This window comes from Dermochelys coriacea, chromosome 1, assembly GCF_009764565.3.
Source record: "Dermochelys coriacea isolate rDerCor1 chromosome 1, rDerCor1.pri.v4, whole genome shotgun sequence".
Taxonomy (NCBI): domain Eukaryota; kingdom Metazoa; phylum Chordata; order Testudines; family Dermochelyidae; genus Dermochelys; species Dermochelys coriacea.
In genome coordinates, this window is record NC_050068.2 from 93,593,538 (window position 1) to 93,612,793 (window position 19,256).

The 19,256-nt window shown below is 44.3% G+C and overlaps 1 protein-coding gene across 1 annotated transcript in view; it reads left to right on the forward strand.

Moving 5' to 3' along the window:
- Positions 1-19,256, forward strand: part of GPC5 (glypican 5) — a 580,092-nt gene that overhangs the window by 352,580 nt on the left and 208,256 nt on the right. The window contains 1 exon segment of the mRNA XM_038390981.2: positions 8,238-8,358. Coding sequence (XP_038246909.2) covers positions 8,238-8,358 — 121 coding nt within the window.

The window sequence follows — 19,256 nt, forward strand, 5'->3', positions numbered from 1 at the left end:
ACAATGTAATTCAGAATGTAACTTGAAGTGGTAAGGAAATACAGAGGTACCGGGGCAGCACATCTAAAATGTGTGATCCTTAAAAGAATTCACATACATTTTATAACCTTTCGAACTGAGTTCACCATGAAATAAGTGATAGCTAATAGGGTCTGACCTTATCTGCTAACCGGGCTATTGGTACAATCAAATGTAAGTACCTACCAGCTATTTTCATACTTGCAATAGAGATTTATCAGAACTTTATATGAATATTCATATATTGAACTCTGAGAATTGGAAACTTGTTAATCATCATTTTAAAACACGTTTATATAATTCAAATGTATTAGTGCTTGCTTTTTTCCAGTGTTGATGAAAATGAATAGTACTTGGGGACCAAGTCTGCCTGTTAAACTGATGAGATGCATTACTATGCTTGCACAAAAGAAATGAGCACAGATGGCAGGTCTACTATTTCTCTAACAAGAAATTTGTCACTCCCCCGTCCCCCAGGATTCAACTCTGAGCAACATTTTTTCAAGTCAAGTTACCTCTGGGGGGCTCCTTAAAATGTTTTTTTTCCATTACTTGTACATTAGGAGTACAAGCAACGGAAAGTGATTAGTGCCTTATTATAATTTTATAATGAGAGAAGTCTCTCAACCAACAGTCTATGATTCAATTTTTTTCCAACTTGAGGGGAACATATTTTGCATGTAAATGAAAGTCTACCACAATGAAGTTTTATGTACCATGGTAAGATTCCCAATAGCTCATTTACTTTTGACAGATCATTTATTCCACATTAAAAAAGTCTGTAGATCTTAAATTTATAGACATTTGTTAATTAAATTGAATAATGTTTGAAAAATAAAAGAATAAATAAGTAAGTCTGTAATTTTTGCAAAGAAAAAAATGCCTTTCATGAAACACAATGGTAAATATTATAGGGCAAGGTTAAATTTTATAAACTTATCTTTAAGGCCAGTATCAATCAAACAATGCTTTATAGAATTGTCTCAGTAGGCACCCAGAGAAAGAAAGAAACAAAACATTTCAATGCACCTTGTAACTTATCAGTGTTTTTACTTACAAAAAGTCCAAGAATGAAAGGATAGTTTGTGTGTAAAATGTTCAAACCCACAACTTTCAATAAAAGTTAATAGAACTTGTTCTAGGACTTCCACTGTGGGAAAGATTTTGTTCCATGGAGATCATTTTACTGCAACATGCTGTATAAATGAACATTTTTGAGTTCCGTGCTCCTGCATGTATCATTCAGCAGTGTAGCAAAACATGAAAAGGATCTTTCAGCACTTTGCACTGTGACCTGGCACACAAAGATAATTACACTTCATGTTGTCAAATCAGTAAAAAATACTTTCTTTGATAGGCTGCCAAAACTGGATAATATCCTTTTCATTCAGTCCACATGAGTTTTGTTCTTTTATTTTTATTTCTCTGTGTTTAGAATTATATCAGCACTGGAATATTGCCATCCATTTAGTAGAGTAATACAAATCCTGGTATGACAATCTGATTACCTTTACATACCAGTTGAAGAAACCTTGAATTGTTTAAAACTCACACTGCTTCAAGTAACCTGCAACCTCAAAGGTATGGAATGTTTGTCTGGACTGGTGAGAAAAGAGGGTAGTGGCTCCTTTAAGGGTCTCTTCCCATCCGTCGGGGCTGGGAATGAGAGGAAAGCATCACCTTGGTTGGCTGGCCAGTAGGGCTCAGGTAAGCCATTGGCCTCTACGCATGTGGGGTGGGTCTGAGCCCCTCTGTTACTCCTGAATTAAGAGAGGAGCCTGCAGGGACCCCCATGTGAGGCTGGAGGTCCCCAGGTGCCTCAAAGTAACCAGAAGGATTCCAGCAAAGACTGTCTTGAAATCACTCTAGAGTAACAACAGAGGTAGCCAGGGTAGCAGTGGAGAACACATGTAGAGGCTGGCAGCCCAATGGCAGACAGCAAGTGCAGATGTTTCCCCTAGTGGAAGTTTCTTCTTGGCTGGGGTGAGTGGGTTCAGGTGAGTGGGGGGGCAAGGTGGTTGATTTTCTGGCTAAGGTCTTCCTTTCCCACCACAGAGTGAGAACATGTGCAGGGCAGGGAGCAACAGCAAGAGCCAGAAAGAAAAGCACTCTCTTGGCTTGTGTGCCCCCACTACTGTGTGGTAGCAGGGTTTAGTTTGGATTTTGGAGGGCCAACAGTGGTGCTGGAACAATTTTTATGGTGGGGGTGCTGAGAGTCATTGAACCGAACTGTATATGATGGAAACCACTTCAAGCTAGGGGTTGCAGCAGCACTACCAGTACCCCTAGTTCCAGCACCTATGTGGAGGGATGATCCCTCAGGGCTAATAAAGGATTCAACAGCTCCACTGTAATCCCTAGGTCAGTGGTCCACAACCTTTCTGTGGGAATAGCACATTTCTATTCCCAACAGATAGTGGCAGGCGCCAAACACCCTGCCGCTGAAATGCCGCCGAGAAGTGGCAGTGGAAAGAAGCCTCGCCGCTGAAATCCCGCCAAGAAACAGCAACGCATTTCGGCAGGCGATTCTCAGGTGGCTGCGCTCGGCGGCGGCATTTTGGTGGCGCTGTGTCCTGTGGGTGCACACAACTGCCCTGGCGGGCGCCATTGCACCCATAGGCACCGAGCTGGGGACTCCTGCCCTAGGTCCTTTTCTGCAGAACTGCTGCCTAGCCACTCGGTTCCTAGTCTGTAGCAGTGCATGGGATTCTTCTTGGACTCTGCACTTGTCCTTGTTGAACCTCATCTGATTTCTTTTGGCCCAATCCTCCAATTTGTCTAGGTCCCTCTGTATCCTATCCCTACCCTCCAGCATATCTACCACTTCTCCCAGTTTAGTGTCATCTGCAAACTTGCTGAGGGTGCAATCCATGCAATCCTTCAGATCATTAATGAAGATATTAAACAAAACCGGCCCCAGGACCAACCCTTGGCGCACTCTTCTTGATACCAGCTGCCAACTAGACATGGAGCCATTGATCACTACCCGTTGAGCCCGACGATCTAGCCAGCTTTTTATCCACCTTATAGTCCATTCATCCAGCCCATACTTCTTTAACTTGCAGGCAAGAATACTGTGGAAGACCATATCAAAAGCTTTGCTAAAGTCAAGGAATAACATGTCCACTGCTTTCCCCTCATCCACAGAGCCAGTTAGCTCATCACAGAAGGCAATTAGGTTAGTCAGGCATGACTTGCTCTTGGTGAATCCTAATCACTTTCCTCTCCTCTAAGTGCTTCAGAATTGATTCCTTGAGGACCTGCTCCATGATTTTTCCAGGGACTGAGGTGTGGCTGACTGGCATGGTGGTGGGGGGGGGGAGGTGAAGAGATTCAACACGAACTCTGATTGTCAACGTAGAAGAGAGAGAGGAGGGAAAAACAATTAATGGCTGGCAAGGTGAGCCATAGTATTGCAAGAGTGTGAGAAGGCTGGGATTGGCTCGGTTAAGGCAGTACAGACTTAAATAATGTGGAGGCTTCTGTGCCAGACCACTCTTTTTTTCAAGGGGAAATGAGTTGCCTCAGAAAAGGAAACTTCAGTTCGTGGTGATGTCAAAGAATGTATATTGTTGAGGTCCCCTGATGAATAGGGATCCCATTATATCAGGATTGGAATGGTTACATCCACAGCATAGCAATAGATGCCTAACAATGTGTTAGCCCAAAACAGTGTAACTATGGTCTACACAGATCAGAAGATGGGCTGTCTGCAGATCCCACCCCCTTCTGCATCTATCATCAGGTGATTTATTAAGACAGAGGTAGAATAAGATGTAACAAACAAATATTTATTGTGTCAGTAAATTAGACAAGGACCCCCTTCAGACAATAAACAACATAAGCAAGACACACTCGGTTGTTAACAGTTACCAGAGCATGAAGCTCAGAGCCCTAAAACCCTCTTAACCTATGGGTATAAAACAGAGGAAAACCACAATGGGTATTACAATACCATATCCTGAAGACAGGGACACAATGACAAAAACTCAGGATACCGAAAGGGATAGTGGTGAAAATCAGGGACACGGGACACCAAACAGGAACTCAGGAACTGGGTATTCTTCTCCCTCTGGACAGGTCCTCTGGGCAGGTCTTCTCCCTCTTGGGCAGATTTTCTCCCACAGATAGGTCTTCAGTGCTTGCCCACGCAGTCTCTGCTTGACCTCATAGATCAGTGCAAGTATGTGCTCACTAATGGTGTATAGCAATTGAGTGCAAGTATGTTAATAGAGACCAAGAATCCAAAGTCCCTCTGGGGCTCCTCGCAGCTAGCTGAACTGTGTGGGACATTGGCTGCCACTTAGATGGACAGCCCTGAGTGACAGGCGTGCCACTCACGAAATAACCTGCAGTTGCTAGGCAGATTATGGCTATCACATGACTCTAACTGCCCTGACTTTTCCCCTCCTTGATTTGAAAAAGGCTGAAAGGCACTAAATCATCTGAGGAGAAGGGTATCCAAGATGGAGGCTTAGCTGTCCTTTTACAAATCCAAGATGGACATTACATAAAACAAGTCAGAAACAGATTTTACCCAACAAGTGGTGGCCTCCGAATTCATACAAGCTTATTGGGGCTCCTGTCAGGAAAGATAATTCTGTGGTGTATCTGTGTGCTAAATGCTTCCTGTTTATGCTTTCCTTTGGGATGAAGTGTATGGGTCACCGGAGTTATGACTTTATGTGTGGGCATCATATAGTGCATTTAGCCCACAAGAGGGTGATCAGTTGCCCCTGGAAGTTTAGCAGAGAGGCAGCTCTGAATGGCATAGATGGAGGAGCAATGGAAGGGTTCATGAGAGCCAGTGTTGGGTCTGTGGGTGTTGGGCCCACAGGCAGGCTGCTAGTTCCACTGAAGGTTCACTTTCTTGCTAGTGGCAAGAAAGACTACTGATGCCCCTCTCATACATTTTGATTCCCAGGCAGAAGGCAGCAGACATGGTTGTTGTACACCTGGGTTGGATTTTGAAAAGGGACTCACATAATCATTAAGGAACAGAAATTTAGGGATTTCCCCCTCCTCCCCCGGAGTGACTGTAGACTAGTATGAAATGCTGCAGTGGAGGGTATGGTGAGACCTTCCCATGTTGACAATGGCATTTAGGTGTACCAGAAGAGGTGTGAATCAGGAGGTGGCTAAATCTGTACATGAATGGGGAGGCTCAATGATTACACACCAAAATACCTCATACTATTTGGTATCCAACTTCTTTAGAGATGATGGGGTACACATCTCCAACTAAAAAGAAAAGGAGTACTTGCGGCATCTTAGAGACTAACAAATTTATTAGAGCATAAGCTTTCGTGAGCTACAACTCACTTGAGAGTAGATATTTTTTGGCTGATGCTAGGGAAGGAATTAACTATCTGGGAACCCATTGTCGGTGTTCGGAGAGGGTAACGGGGGACAGAGAGGCAGACAAGCTAGTTGCTGGCACCTCCTGGTGACAGGTGGCCAATCTAGGTACTCATTACAGATGGGGTCTAGTTACCCAATAAACTTGAATTGGTAGACTTAGGGGAAGGCATCCCCTAGCACTGCCGGAGAATGGCTTTGGCCTTCCTAATGTCTGATACAGCAAGTTGATACCCCTCTTCCCGCATTCCCTTAAATCTCATGTGAGAAGAGGATAGTGGAGGCCCAGTAACAGGACCAGCTACAAGGTTTACGATATTGATAAAATAATTTATCCTGATATTCCCCCAAGTTTAGCAGCTGTGCTGCATACGTTACATGCATTCCATTAAACTGAATGTTTCAGATATTTTCCCCAGTACTTACTTGGTTACAAAGCACTGTCTGGTAAAAACCTAAATGCCATTGTATAGAGAATATCAAACTTTTATAGTGTCTTTGATTTCCTTTTTGTAAAAAAGAAGAAGAAGAAATTCAAATATCACATTCCAATAGAACAGCTGTATGCCTTAATTCCCCTCGCTGTTCAACATTACCAATGTATGTAATTTTAATATTATATTTACCTACAATGAACTTGAACAAATACAAAAGAAATTGAAACCTGACGGAGTCCATACAAAAATAATTCATGAAGAGCCAAATTCTGAAGGTCCTGAGTTCTCATTCAGTCCTTTCAGTGTGAAACAAAATGAAACAGCTTCATTAGGTGCAGAGCAGCTGACCCTTGGTCCTGCACCATTCAAATCACTTTGCCACTGACTTGCAGGATCAGTCAGCTCGAGCATACCACTGAATCTAGTCCAGTGTGCCCCTATGTGAGTTCAGATTTTTTAATGTTTGCAGAAATCATAACTCACAGAAAAATATCCTAGTAGCTATTTTTGAGTATAATACTTTCCATTATGAACAGAAAGGCAAGTTCCTTTCCCTTTTTGAGATTCAAAGAGGCCTCGGGGTCCCACTAGTACAAAAGTATTAAACTCATTTTCTGGAGAAAGTGAAATACCATTTTTAATTATGATCCTTGGGCTGTGGTGTACATTTAGGAGTACACGTTGCCCTCCATCCAAAGCACAGATGTTAATAGGATATTTACACAAATATCAAGTACGGAATATGGCTTTGTGTAGTAATTGAACTTTTAATTGTTATAATTTATTATTTGTTCAGCACCTTACTGAGCATCATTCAATGGGAAAATATGCCCGCTTTTATCACTGCTATTTCTGCTCTTTCCCCCCTTTCTTCCTAATCTTCCTATCTCCATGTGAGGGATTATGGGCTTCAAACCCAGCTCCCTAGGTCCCAAGGCAGTGTTCAGACTGTGGACACCACCTCACCCAAACTAGTAGTGAAGGGAGCTAGCAAAGCTCTAGCTCACAAAGGGCCCTGCCTAGGAATCTTCTGGTTGGCTAGGACACACTACTTAAGCCAGAAAGAAGCATGGGAATTGTCTAACTAACTAGGTGAATCACTGACTGTATGCTTCTATGGACCCAGTCTATTTTCCTGACTCCTGCCTTGTCTTGGTCCTGCCTCCCACCTTATTCAGGTCCTCTTTATCCCAGATCCCTGTCTGTTACCAGTTTTTCCTTTCCTGTCTTTCTCCAGGTCCTGCTCCTACACCCAACCTCCATTTTGGACTTTAACCATTCATGCCCTTGTCCCTACAGTTTGCTTGGACCACTACCAATATCTTCAAGTGGGCCCAGCCAAGAATGGACCCAGCGGAGTTCCCTATATCCCAAGAGGCATCAGCACTGCATGAGCAGATGATCTGTCTCCAGGGAGATAGCTGAGAATTGTGGGTCATTCCTGGTTCCTGCTTTCTTACCTTGCTCCAGGTGCCTGCTCATACACCCTACTGTTAATCCCGGCTGTGATGTTTGGCTTGGCACCTATCGTTGATCCTGGTTCTGACTCTAACCATCCACACTCACACCCTGATCCCCAAACTGTTTCTTTCCATCTTTCTTCTCTTTGTATGTCATCTATTCTTTGCATCAATTCCCATGCTCCATGGGCTTCACTCACAACCGGTCTTCTATTCCACCTGCCAAAGTGATCATCAGTTAAATAGTTACAGTTGGCATTAAAGGATCCTCATCAGACTTTAGAGTTAATAATATCCCAATTATATCAACAAAGGAAAGGGAATCCACACCCCTCAAAGCTATCGTTTCTAGCTGGCTGCAAATTCAGGCAAACACCACTCCCTGTTCATGTACACTTCATATTTGGAAAGTTCTCTTTGAAACCAAGAGGACAAGAAATTATTTACAATGAAAACTGAGATTCTGCAGAATTTGAATATGTCATGCTGACCCACCACACGCACATCTAGCATGTGGAATTTGGGCATTTGACACCTCTGTGATAGAATGTCCACAGGATTCTTTTACTTTCCTTATTGATTAACAGCTAGCAGACTATTGCTGAGATAGAGATGTAGAGCAAGAGTCAATTCTCATGCACTTAAAATAAAAAGGTCACAGAATGTTATAATGTTCATAGTTGTCCCGTTACAATTCTTATTTTTATATTTATTTTTCTTATTACAAATGGTTCGGAAATAACAAAAAAAGAAAAAAAATCATATCACAACTTTGTAAAATATATCAATTTTACCATACAATGTAACTTTCTGGTTACAAAGCCTACATGAACAAAATAAACATGCAGTCATTAAAATGGTATGGCAGTGCCAATTGAGTTTGTGTCAGCTAGTATTTACAGGTAAATACATTATCTGAAGAAGTTACATCAATTTACTAAAATATATTTCTTTGTTATATTAGCTACACCCACCTTGTGGTTGGCAGTGAAATCAAAGCTCAGTCTGCGAATCCAGAAGTAAAAGTGAAAGGAACAGATCCTGTAATAAATCAAATTATTGATAAACTGAAACACATTATCCAGGTAAGATTTTTGTGTGTATTATATGTTAAAGCCATCACCATGTAAATTAAGATAATCTTGGTGCTGAACAAATGTGAATTGCTGTACATTAAAATTGATTTGTTAATTCAAGTCAGAACTCAGTAATTGAGTATTCCCACCAGAAACTGTGTAAGTCCTGGCATAAAATATTTAAACTCCAATTATTAATAATGATTTAGTTAAAATCTTTGCATATGGTAGATGAGAGCTAGAAGTGAGAGTCTGTCAGCTGGGCCATCTGTACCTGTGAGCTGAGATTGCAACTCAGCATTGCAATAAGTGCAGGGATTCTAAGCATGAGTCTGATTCTCTGTTGGTGAATTTTAAACATGTTAATCACTGTGTAATATCATTAATAAGAAATGATGGTACACATTAAAAAAACAAACAAACCACCATCCTGCTAAATTCCACCTCTTTTCAGACCTCAAGGTCTGGCTGTGAGATTTTCTACTTTACTGACAGCAGAGAAGGTTGGAGTTGTTGGGAAATTTGCATAATACTTGCTACAGTATTTGATATGTATGATCTCATAACACATGTTCGGGTAAGCCGTTGAGATTTAAGCTTTTATATGGTGGGTTATTTACATTTTGTGAAAGCAGAACTGTGGTGTTGTAATGTGTCCAAAAGATATTGCAGCTATAGAGATATGCTAAGATTGCCTGAAATGCAGGGAGTTTTGCCATTGACTTTGGGACCAGGATTTCATCCATATTACTCAAGGTTTTGTAGCTGCAGTGGTATAAAGATTCAAGCTCAAATAAAATTAGTCCTTTCTTTCCATTAACAAAAAATTATCCTTTTTCTTGCCAACTGAAGCATGCTGTTATCTCTAGTCTTTTCTATTTTTTCCTTAAAATGGTGTGAAAGTAAGTACTATTTTGCCTCCAAAGGAATGCCAAGAATTAATTAAGCACTACAAATTAGTCTCTGATGGAAAAAGGTTACAGACAGTTATGTTTAAGCCGCAAGGCCTTTCATCTGTCAGGAGTGCCCTATTTTGATATTAAATGTGCCCTGTATAGTTTAATGTGTTAGGTTCTACCCTGAGGATCAGTCTGAAGGTCTAATGTGGTTGGCAGAAACAATTCTATTATAATGCATTATGTTTCTAGTGCTTTCTCTTCCTATACTTGCAAGAGCAGAGTAGATCTTGTATAGAAGGATTTAATAATTTACATAGTGCACAAACACTGCTTTTCTGTGAGACATCTTTCTTTTCTTGCAGCTATGAGTATGGAAATAGGGCTTGGGCACAGAAAAAACAGCAAATACTTTGGGGACTCAAGATTACAATATGTAACTATTTTTCACTAGATGAAAAGCCTGATGAACCTGCAGAGAAAGCTTCTTCTGTATCATTTACTGTGAATTAGGAAATCAAATTCAAAAGACCATCTTTTTGTCCTATGTGATATAAAAAGGATCAGTCACTTTTTGAACTCATTTGGACCAGCCTGAGAGATTAAACAAGGGAGATTTAATGGACTGGGCGGTACCTTCCAGTATGGAAAAATCAGAGCTATGCATGCTGTAGTCCAGCACTGTTTCCAAGTTATGTTACTACAGTGGAGAAGCCTAATGGACTAATTAGCATTAAAAACAAAAAAAGATTCTTGATCTGGCTTTTAGAACTATGCATATTGAAATGCGTCCGTAAAAGGGATGAGTGTGTATATTTGTACACCTAATCTAAACACAACTACTATCATCATCATCACAATTGTGAACACAAATTGACAGTTTGATGCATAAATTCTCATTTGTGTGTGGAACTATTTCATGTATATCCATGTAGATGCAATTGTGCATGCAAAACAAATGCAGTTTTGCCTGTTCATTTGTGTGTTACGCAGTTCTGAAAATCCGGCCACTTGCTTTGTATCTATTGGAAGAAAGGGAATAGTTAGAATTTAAGATTGTAAAAGGTTCCCCCCCCCCGCCCACTCTCCTGCTGGTAATAGCTCACCTTTCCTGGTCACTCTTATTACAGTCTGTATGGTGACACCCATTGTTTCATGTTCTTTGTGTATATAAAATCTCCCCACTATATTTTCCACTGTAAGCATCCGATGAAGTGAGCTGTAGCTCACGAAAACTTATGCTCAAATAAATGTGTTAGTTTCTAAGGTGCCACAAGTACTCCTTTTCACTTCACCCTTAAAATCCATAAGGGTCAGAATATTAGTGAGGACAATAGGGTGACACCACATATTTTTCTCTGCTTTCTCTACCTGATGTGTCAGAGGGTCAGACATGGAAGATATGTTCATTCCTTATGTAGCTTCTGCCAAAGCATTTCCATATTGTTGTTTCCAAACTGTCTAGTTGTTTCTAATCAAGTCTAAAAGCTAGTCTAAAAGACATGAAGATTATGGTTTGAGTGTGCCATGTACAGTGTTTTATATTTGCCTTTCCTATAAGGCCCAGGAGAGCCACTACTAGCAAGACATTCCATTAATGGAAGTCCTGTGTAAACACAATCAAAGAGATCCTGATCTGTGATACACCAGATTTAGGAGTAAGATCAGAATCCAGCAGTGTTAGTGCTGCTGGTACTGTTATTAAAGAAAAAGCTAAACTGAAACCAATAATGAGGCTATTAGCTGATGAAAGTTCAAAAGATAGGTACTGGTTTTAGTCCCACCTTTCATATTCCTTAGAGATATTTCTTTATTATTTATGTTAGCCTCCATACTCCCAATCAGGGTCAGAGCCCCATCATGTACTGTGCTCCGTTCAAAAGTATTGAGAAAGTCACAGGAACATAGGATTTGGCATACTTAGGGCTAGATTAATCTCTGGGCTGTAGGCAACCCCCCACCTCATATTTGTACACCCTCAGGACTCTCCAACACTGTTGCCATAGACATGTTGAGTGATTGTGAGTGGGGGAAGAGGATCTGTCAGGACCTTCTTGCTACTTAACCCCTGCTTAATTATTTCCTTTTCTACTGCCAAACAGTCTATCTTCTAACTTCCCAATCCAGATCCAGAACAGAATCCAGAACTACTGACATTGTGTCATGCTGTCTGGAGTAGCTCACAACTTTGAGTGCCTACCTCAGGGCAGACTATTAGAAAACAGGGCAGACAGCCCAAGCTGGTGATGTGTTCTATAGTTAGATGCCACCAAACCAGTGATAAATGTGAACTCCTGGGTCACTACACCAGTCTTACCATGGAGTCACAGACAGTCCCCTTAGACATTCCAGTCTATCTTGCCACCCAGACAAACTGGACTTTGTTATGAAAGGTCACAAACTGAATTACACATCAGGCTGCTCCCAGTCCCAAGATCAAATCAGTTAATACTCCAGATCTTACACCAAACACAATGCTGGCAGCCAGTTCTACAATAAACTAATTAAAGATAAAGTATCCTCCCACCTTCTTGTCAACTGTCTAAATGGGCTATCTTGATTATCACTACAAAAGTTTTTTTCTCCTGCTGATAATAGCTCATCTTAACTAATTAGCCTCTCACAGTTTGTATGGTAACTTCCAACTTATCTGTATGTATATTTTAAAAAAGTTCCTGCGCTACCTTCGTGCGTCTTGTGCTTATTGGCAGATTTGCTTGCCTTGGAGCTTCACGGCCGTCCTCAGCTTGGCCATTATTCTGAATTCACAGTCCAGGTTGACTCCTCCTGTGTCTGACCAGGAGTTGGGAGAATTTGGGGGGAACCCGAGCCCACCCTCTATTCCGGGTTCCAGCCCAGGGCCCTGTGGAATGCAGCTGTCTAGAGTGCCTCCTGGAACAGCTGTGTGACAGCTACAACTCCCTGGGCTACTTCCCCATGGCCTCCTCCCAACACCTTCTTTATCCTCACCCCTGGACCTTCCTCCTGGTGTCTGATAATGCTTGTACACCTCAGTCCTCCAACAGTCCACGTTCTCATTCTCAGCTCCTAGTGCCTCTTGCTCCCAGCTCCTCACACGCACACCACAAACTGAAGTGAGCTCCTTTTTAAAATCCAGGTGCCCTGATTAGCCTTCCTTAATTGATTCTAGCAGCTTCTTGATTGGCTGCAGGTGTTCTAATCAGTCTGTCTTAATTGTCTCCAGAAGGTTCCTGATTGTTCTTGAAACTTCCCTGTTACCTTACCCAGGGAAAAGGGACCTACTTATCCTGGGGCTAATATATCTGCCTTCTATTACTCTCCTATAGCCATCTGGCCTAACCCTGTCATATATTCCCCCTTTCTGTCAACACTACGGGGTTGGGCAACTTCGGATGTCAGGCAGTGTACTCGTGACAAGCCATCTGCATTGCCATGGTGGCTTCCAGCCCGGTGTTGTATGGTGAATTGGAAAGGTTGTAGGGACAGGAACCATCTGGTCACCCTTGCATTCTTCTTTTTATTTCGTTAAAACCCCTGGAGGGGTGCATGGTCGGTCACAAGGGTAAACCGTCGTCCCAGAACATAATAACTTAGTGTTTCCATGGCTCATTTCACAGTTGGGCACTCTCTTTCAACCACAGCATACTTCTGCTCTCTCAGGAGGAGTTTCCTGCTGAGGTGGAGGATTGGGTGTTCTTCATCTCCGACCATCTGTGATAGGACAGCTCCCAATCCTACTTCAGATGCATTTGTTTGTAAAATGAATTCTTTGTTGAAGTCTGGGGCTTCTGCAGAGGGCTGTATGTAGATCCATGAATGCTTTCTCTGCAGCATCTGTCCACTTCACCATGTCTGGATCCTGGGCTTCTATCAGGTCTGTCAGGGGACTCGCTCTGGTAGCAAAATGGGGAATAAATTGTTGGTAGTACTCCACCACACCCAGGAATGCCCGGACTTGCTTTTTCTGATTCGGCCGGGGCCAATTTTGGCTAGCCTATAGTTTAGTTGGGGCTTGACCATGCCCCTTCCTATAATGTAGCCAAGGTATTTAGCTTCAGCTAGTCCTATAGCACATCTGGCTGGGTTGGCTGTGAGGCCAGCCTGTTTTAGCATGTCCAGAACCGCTTCCACCTTTCCTACATGGGTTTCCCAGTCGGGGGTGTGAATAATCACATCTATCCAGGTATGCTGCTGCAAAACTGGTATGGGGCCGTAGGAGCTTGTCCATAAGACGCTGGAAGGTGTCAGGTGCCCCCATGCAGTCCAAAAGGAAGAACAGTATATTGAAACAGACCCTCTGGGGTAGAGAATGCCTTCTTTTCTTTTCCATCTTTGGTAAGGGGAATCAGCCAGTATCCCTTTGTTAAATCAAGGGTGGTCAAAAATCGGCATTGCCCAGGCAGTCAATTAACTCATCGATATGAGGTATGGGGTATGCATCAAATTTGGATCTCTCATTCAGCTGGCAAAAGTCATTACAAAACCTAGTGGTGCCATTGGGTTTGGGCACCAACACAATCGGGCTTGACCACTGACTGTGGGACTCTTTGATGACTCCCAGCTCCAACATCCTTTTTACCTCTGCATTGATCTCCTCCCTTTTTGCCGCTGGGACCCAATAGGGCCTTAAAGTTACCTTTGCCCCAAGGTCTGTGATAATGTGGTGATATGCTTCAGTGGTCTGGCCTGATTTGGTTGAAAACACGTCCTGGTATTGGTTGATCTTTTACCTCCTTCTTTTGGTTTGGTGTCAGATCAGTGGATACCTTGATCTGCTCATGCATATTCTTTCCCTGGGTTGGGGTCTCTTGGGCCACTACACATGCCTCTCGTTGGTGCCAAGGTTTTAAGAGGTTAATGTGATAAATTTGTTCTTGTTTCTGGAATCTTGGCTGCCGCACCTTGTAGGTTACTTCCCCCATGGGTTCAACCACCTCATAGGGCCCCTGCCATTGGGCCAAAAGCTTGCTTTCTGCCATGGGTACCAACACCATCACTTGATCCCCTGGTTGGAACAGATGAACTTTTGCCTGGCAATTGTAATGGGTTCACTGGGCCTCCTGCACCTTTTCCAAATGTTCCCGTACCATAGGGGTGACCCAGGCTATCCGTTCTTGCATCTGCAACATATGGTCAATTATATTTCTCCCTTCATTGGGTTCCTCTTACCAGATTTCTTTTGTAATATCTAGTATGCCATGGGGGTGGCGTCTGTATAATAATTCAAAGGGGGAAAACCCAATTGAGGCCTGAGGTACCTCCCGGATTGCAAACATAAGGTAGGGGAGTAGGGTGTCCCAATCCTTCCCGTCTCGACTTACCACTTTACTTATCATTGCCTTGAGGGTTCGGTTAAACCTGTCTACCAGCCCATCAGTCTGCGGATGATAGACTGAAGTTCTCAGGGTATGTATATGGAGCAGCATACAGAGGTCCTTCATTAGCTTCGACATAAATGGGGTTCCTTGGTCTGTTATCTCCTTTTGTAGCCCCACTCAGGCAAAGATCCCCACCAAGTCTTTAGCTATAATTTTAGAGGCTGTGTTCCACAGGGGGATGGCTTCTGGGTAGCAAGTAGCATAATCCAAAACGACAAGTATATATTGGTGGCCCCGGGCTGTCTTCTCCAGGGGTCCCACTAGATCCATGGCTAATCGCTCGAAGGGGACCTCTATGATGGGAAGGGGTACTTAAGGTGCCCTCAAGTGGGGACGAGGACTGTGCAGCTGGGTGTATCCTGCACTCCGGGCTTCCGCACTTCTTCATGTACTCTGGGCCAGAAGAATCGTTGCAGGACCAGTGCCAGGGTCTTCTCTACCCCCAAATGCCCCCGAAAAGATGACTATGGGCCAGACTTAATACAGCATTCTAGTGTTTTTGAGGTACTAGGATCTGTCGTACTTTCTGCCCCTGTACTGGTGCAACCCGGTATAAGAGATTCTTTTTCATTATGAAGCAGGGTCCTGGTCCCTGGGTTTTTCCTTCCAGGGGGACCCCATCTGTTTCAGTCACCTCCTTCCTAATGTTGTCGTACCTTGGGTCTTCACCCTGGTTCTGTCCAAAATTTCCTCTCCCGGGGCTAATCTGCCTGAGATCTAGGGGGCCAGTCTCTCTTGCCTCTACTGGTTCAGAGGCGTTAGGTTGTGGGTCAGACTCGGGTGCTTCTCCCTCCTGGGTGGCCTCCTTTTCAGCTACTTGGGTCCGCCTACCTACGAGAGCGACCCTCTGGTTTTGGGCCAGTATTTGGATTCCCAAGGCCTTAGCTGCCCTTCTTTCCCTTTTCGCCTTTCTACGCTGTCTGGGAGTGGAGAACAAATCTGGGGGTATTTCAGAGAAGGTTGGGGGTTGACAGTCTACTGTGGATGCCTCACTACTTTTAGGGCTTCCCCCTTTCTCCAATTCCCCTACCAGGAGTAAGTCTGCAAACCCTGGGAGGTCCCTCCCTGAGAGCACTGGGTATGGGACTTTAGGGACTACACCAGCTGCTCCTCAGTATTTTTACACTGAATCTTGATTTTTACTGGGATGGTGGGGTAATAACCAAGTGTCCCATGAACACATGTTATCCCCGTATGCTTAGCCCACAGCAGCTGACTACGCTTCACGAGCTTCCCTAAGACAAGTGTGATAGCACTTCCCGAATCAACCAGTGCTGTGATCTCTACTCCATTTAGTTTCACTGGTCTAGTGTACATATATGGGATTAGTGAGACCCCCACAAGGTGGATTAGGGAGCATGGGTCTGCCCAGTTCCCCAGGTTACACTGCGTAGGCTCCTCAGCATTGGGACACTGTTTAGCTATGTGTCCCCACTCTCCGCAGGCGTAACATCTGTATGGAGCCCTAGGCATTCCCCGGTCTCTTGGTTTGGGCAGTCTTACCTCACAATCTTCTTCCTCCTCAGTGCTCCGACTCTTTGTGGCTTCTGGTGGGCCTTCACCCGAGCTCTAGGGCTTGGTGCTGCTAGTTTAACTTGGTGCTGCTTCTTCCTTAACTGGTTGGGTCAGCTCCCTTGCCATCCTTTGCCTTTCTACCAGCGTGACAACCTTGTCGTAGGTGAAGAATCATAGAATCATAGAATATCAGGGTTGGAAGGGACCCCAGAAGGTCATCTAGTCCAACCCCCTGCTCAAAGCAGGACCAAGTCCCAGTTAAATCATCCCAGCCAGGGCTTTGTCAAGCCTGACCTTAAAAACCTCTAAGGAAGGAGATTCTACCACCTCCCTAGGTAACGCATTCCAGTGTTTCACCACCCTCTTAGTGAAAAAGTTTTTCCTAATATCCAATCTAAACCTCCCCCATTGCAACTTGAGACCATTACTCCTCGTTCTGTCATCTGCTACCATTGAGAACAGTCTAGAGCCATCCTCTTTGAAACCCCCTTTCAGGTAGTTGAAAGCAGCTATCAAATCCCCCCTCATTCTTCTCTTCTGCAGACTAAACAATCCCAGCTCCCTCAGCCTCTCCTCATAAGTCATGTGCTCTAGACCCCTAATCATTTTCGTTGCCCTTCGTTGTACTCTTTCCAATTTATCCACATCCTTCCTGTAGTGTGGGGCCCAAAACTGGACACAGTACTCCAGATGAGGCCTCACCAGTGTCGAATAGAGGGGAACGATCACGTCCCTCGATCTGCTCGCTATGCCCCTACTTATACATCCCAAAATGCCATTGGCCTTCTTGGCAACAAGGGCACACTGCTGACTCATATCCAGCTTCTCGTCCACTGTCACCCCTAGGTCCTTTTCCGCAGAACTGCTGCCGAGCCATTCGGTCCCTAGTCTGTAGCGGTGCATTGGATTCTTCCATCCTAAGTGCAGGACCCTGCACTTATCCTTATTGAACCTCATTAGATTTCTTTTGGCCCAATCTTCCAATTTGTCTAGGTCCTTCTGTATCCTATCCCTCCCCTCCAGCGTATCTACCACTCCTCCCTGTTTAGTATCATCCGCAAATTTGCTGAGAGTGCAATCCACACCATCCTCCAGATCATTTATGAAGATATTGAACAAAACGGGCCCCAGGACCGACCCCTGGGGCACTCCACTTGACACCGGCTGCCAACTAGACATGGAGCCATTGATCACTACCCGTTGAGCCCGACAATCTAGCCAGCTTTCTACCCACCTTATAGTGCATTCATCCAGCCCATACTTCCTTAACTTGCTGACAAGAATGCTGTGGGAGACCGTGTCAAAAGCTTTGCTAAAGTCAAGAAACAATACATCCACTGCTTTCCCTTCATCCACAGAACCAGTAATCTCATCATAAAAGGCGATTAGATTAGTCAGGCATGACCTTCCCTTGGTGAATCCATGCTGACTGTTCCTGATCACTTTCCTCTCCTCTAAGTGCTTCAGGATTGATTCTTTGAGGACCTGCTCCATGATTTTTCCAGGGACTGAGGTGAGGCTGACCGGCCTGTAGTTCCCAGGATCCTCCTTCTTCCCTTTTTTAAAGATGGGCACAACATTAGCCTTTTTCCAGTCATCCGGGACTTCCCCCGTTCGCCACGAGTTTTCAAAGATAATGGCCAAGGGCTCTGCAATCACAGCCGCCAATTCCTTCAGCACTCTCGGATGCAATTCGTCCGGCCCCATGGACTTGTGCACGTCCAGCTTTTCTAAATAGTCCCTAACCACCTCTATCTCTACAGAGGGCTGGCCATCTCTTCCCCATTTTGTGTTGCCCAGCACAGCAGTCTGGGAGCTGACCTTGTTAGTGAAAACAGAGGCAAAAAAAGCATTGAGTACATTAGCTTTTTCCACATCCTCTGTCACTAGCTTGCCTCCCTCATTCAGTAAGGGGCCCACACTTTCCTTGGCTTTCTTCTTGTTGCCAACATACCTGAAGAAACCCTTCTTGTTACTCTTGACATCTCTTGCTAGCTGCAGCTCCAGGTGCGATTTGGCCCTCCTGATATCTTTCCTACATGCCCGAGCAATATTTTTATACTCTTCCCTGGTCATATGTCCAACCTTCCACTTCTTGTAAGCTTCTTTTTTATGTTTAAGATCCGCTAGGATTTCACCATTAAGCCAAGCTGGTCGCCTGCCATATTTACTATTCTTTCGACTCATCGGGATGGTTTGTCCCTGTAACCTCAACAGGGATTCCTTGAAATACAGCCAGCTCTCCTGGACTCCCTTCCCTTTCATGTTAGTCCCCCAGGGGATCCTGGCCATCTGTTCCCTGAGGGAGTCAAAGTCTGCTTTCCTGAAGTCCAGGGTCCGTATCCTGCTGCTTACCTTTCTTCCCTGCGTCAGGATCCTGAACTCAACCAACTCATGGTCACTGCCTCCCAGATTCCCATCCACTTTTGCTTCCCCCACTAATTCTACCCGGTTTGTGAGCAGCAGGTCGAGAAAAGCGCTCCCCCTAGTTGGCTCCCCTAGCACTTGCACCAGGAAATTGTCCCCTACGCTTTCCAAAAACTTCCTGGATTGTCTATGCACCGCTGTATTGCTCTCCCAGCAGATATCAGGAAAATTAAAGTCACCCATGAGAATCAGGGCATGCGATCTAGTAGCTTCCGTGAGTTGCCGGAAGAAAGCCTCATCCACCTCATCCCCCTGGTCCGGTGGTCTATAGCAGACTCCCACCATGACATCACTGTTGTTGCACACACTTCTAAACTTAATCCAGAGACACTCAGGTTTTTCCACAGTTTCGTACCGGAGCTCTGAGCAGTCATACTGCTCCCTTACATACAGTGCTACTCCCCCACCTTTTCTGCCCTGCCTGTCCTTCCTGAACAGTTTATAACCATCCATGACTGTACTCCAGTCATGTGAGTTATCCCACCAAGTCTCTGTTATTCCAATCACGTCATAATTCCTTGACATCACCAGGACCTCCAGTTCTCCCTGCTTGTTTCCAAGGCTTTGTGCATTTGTATATAAGCACTTGAGATAACCTGTTGATCGCCCCTCATTCCCAGTATGAGGCAGGAGCCCTCCCCTCTCAGACATTCCTGCCTGTGCTTCCTCCCGGTATCCCGCTTTCCCACTTACCTCAGGGCTTTGGTCT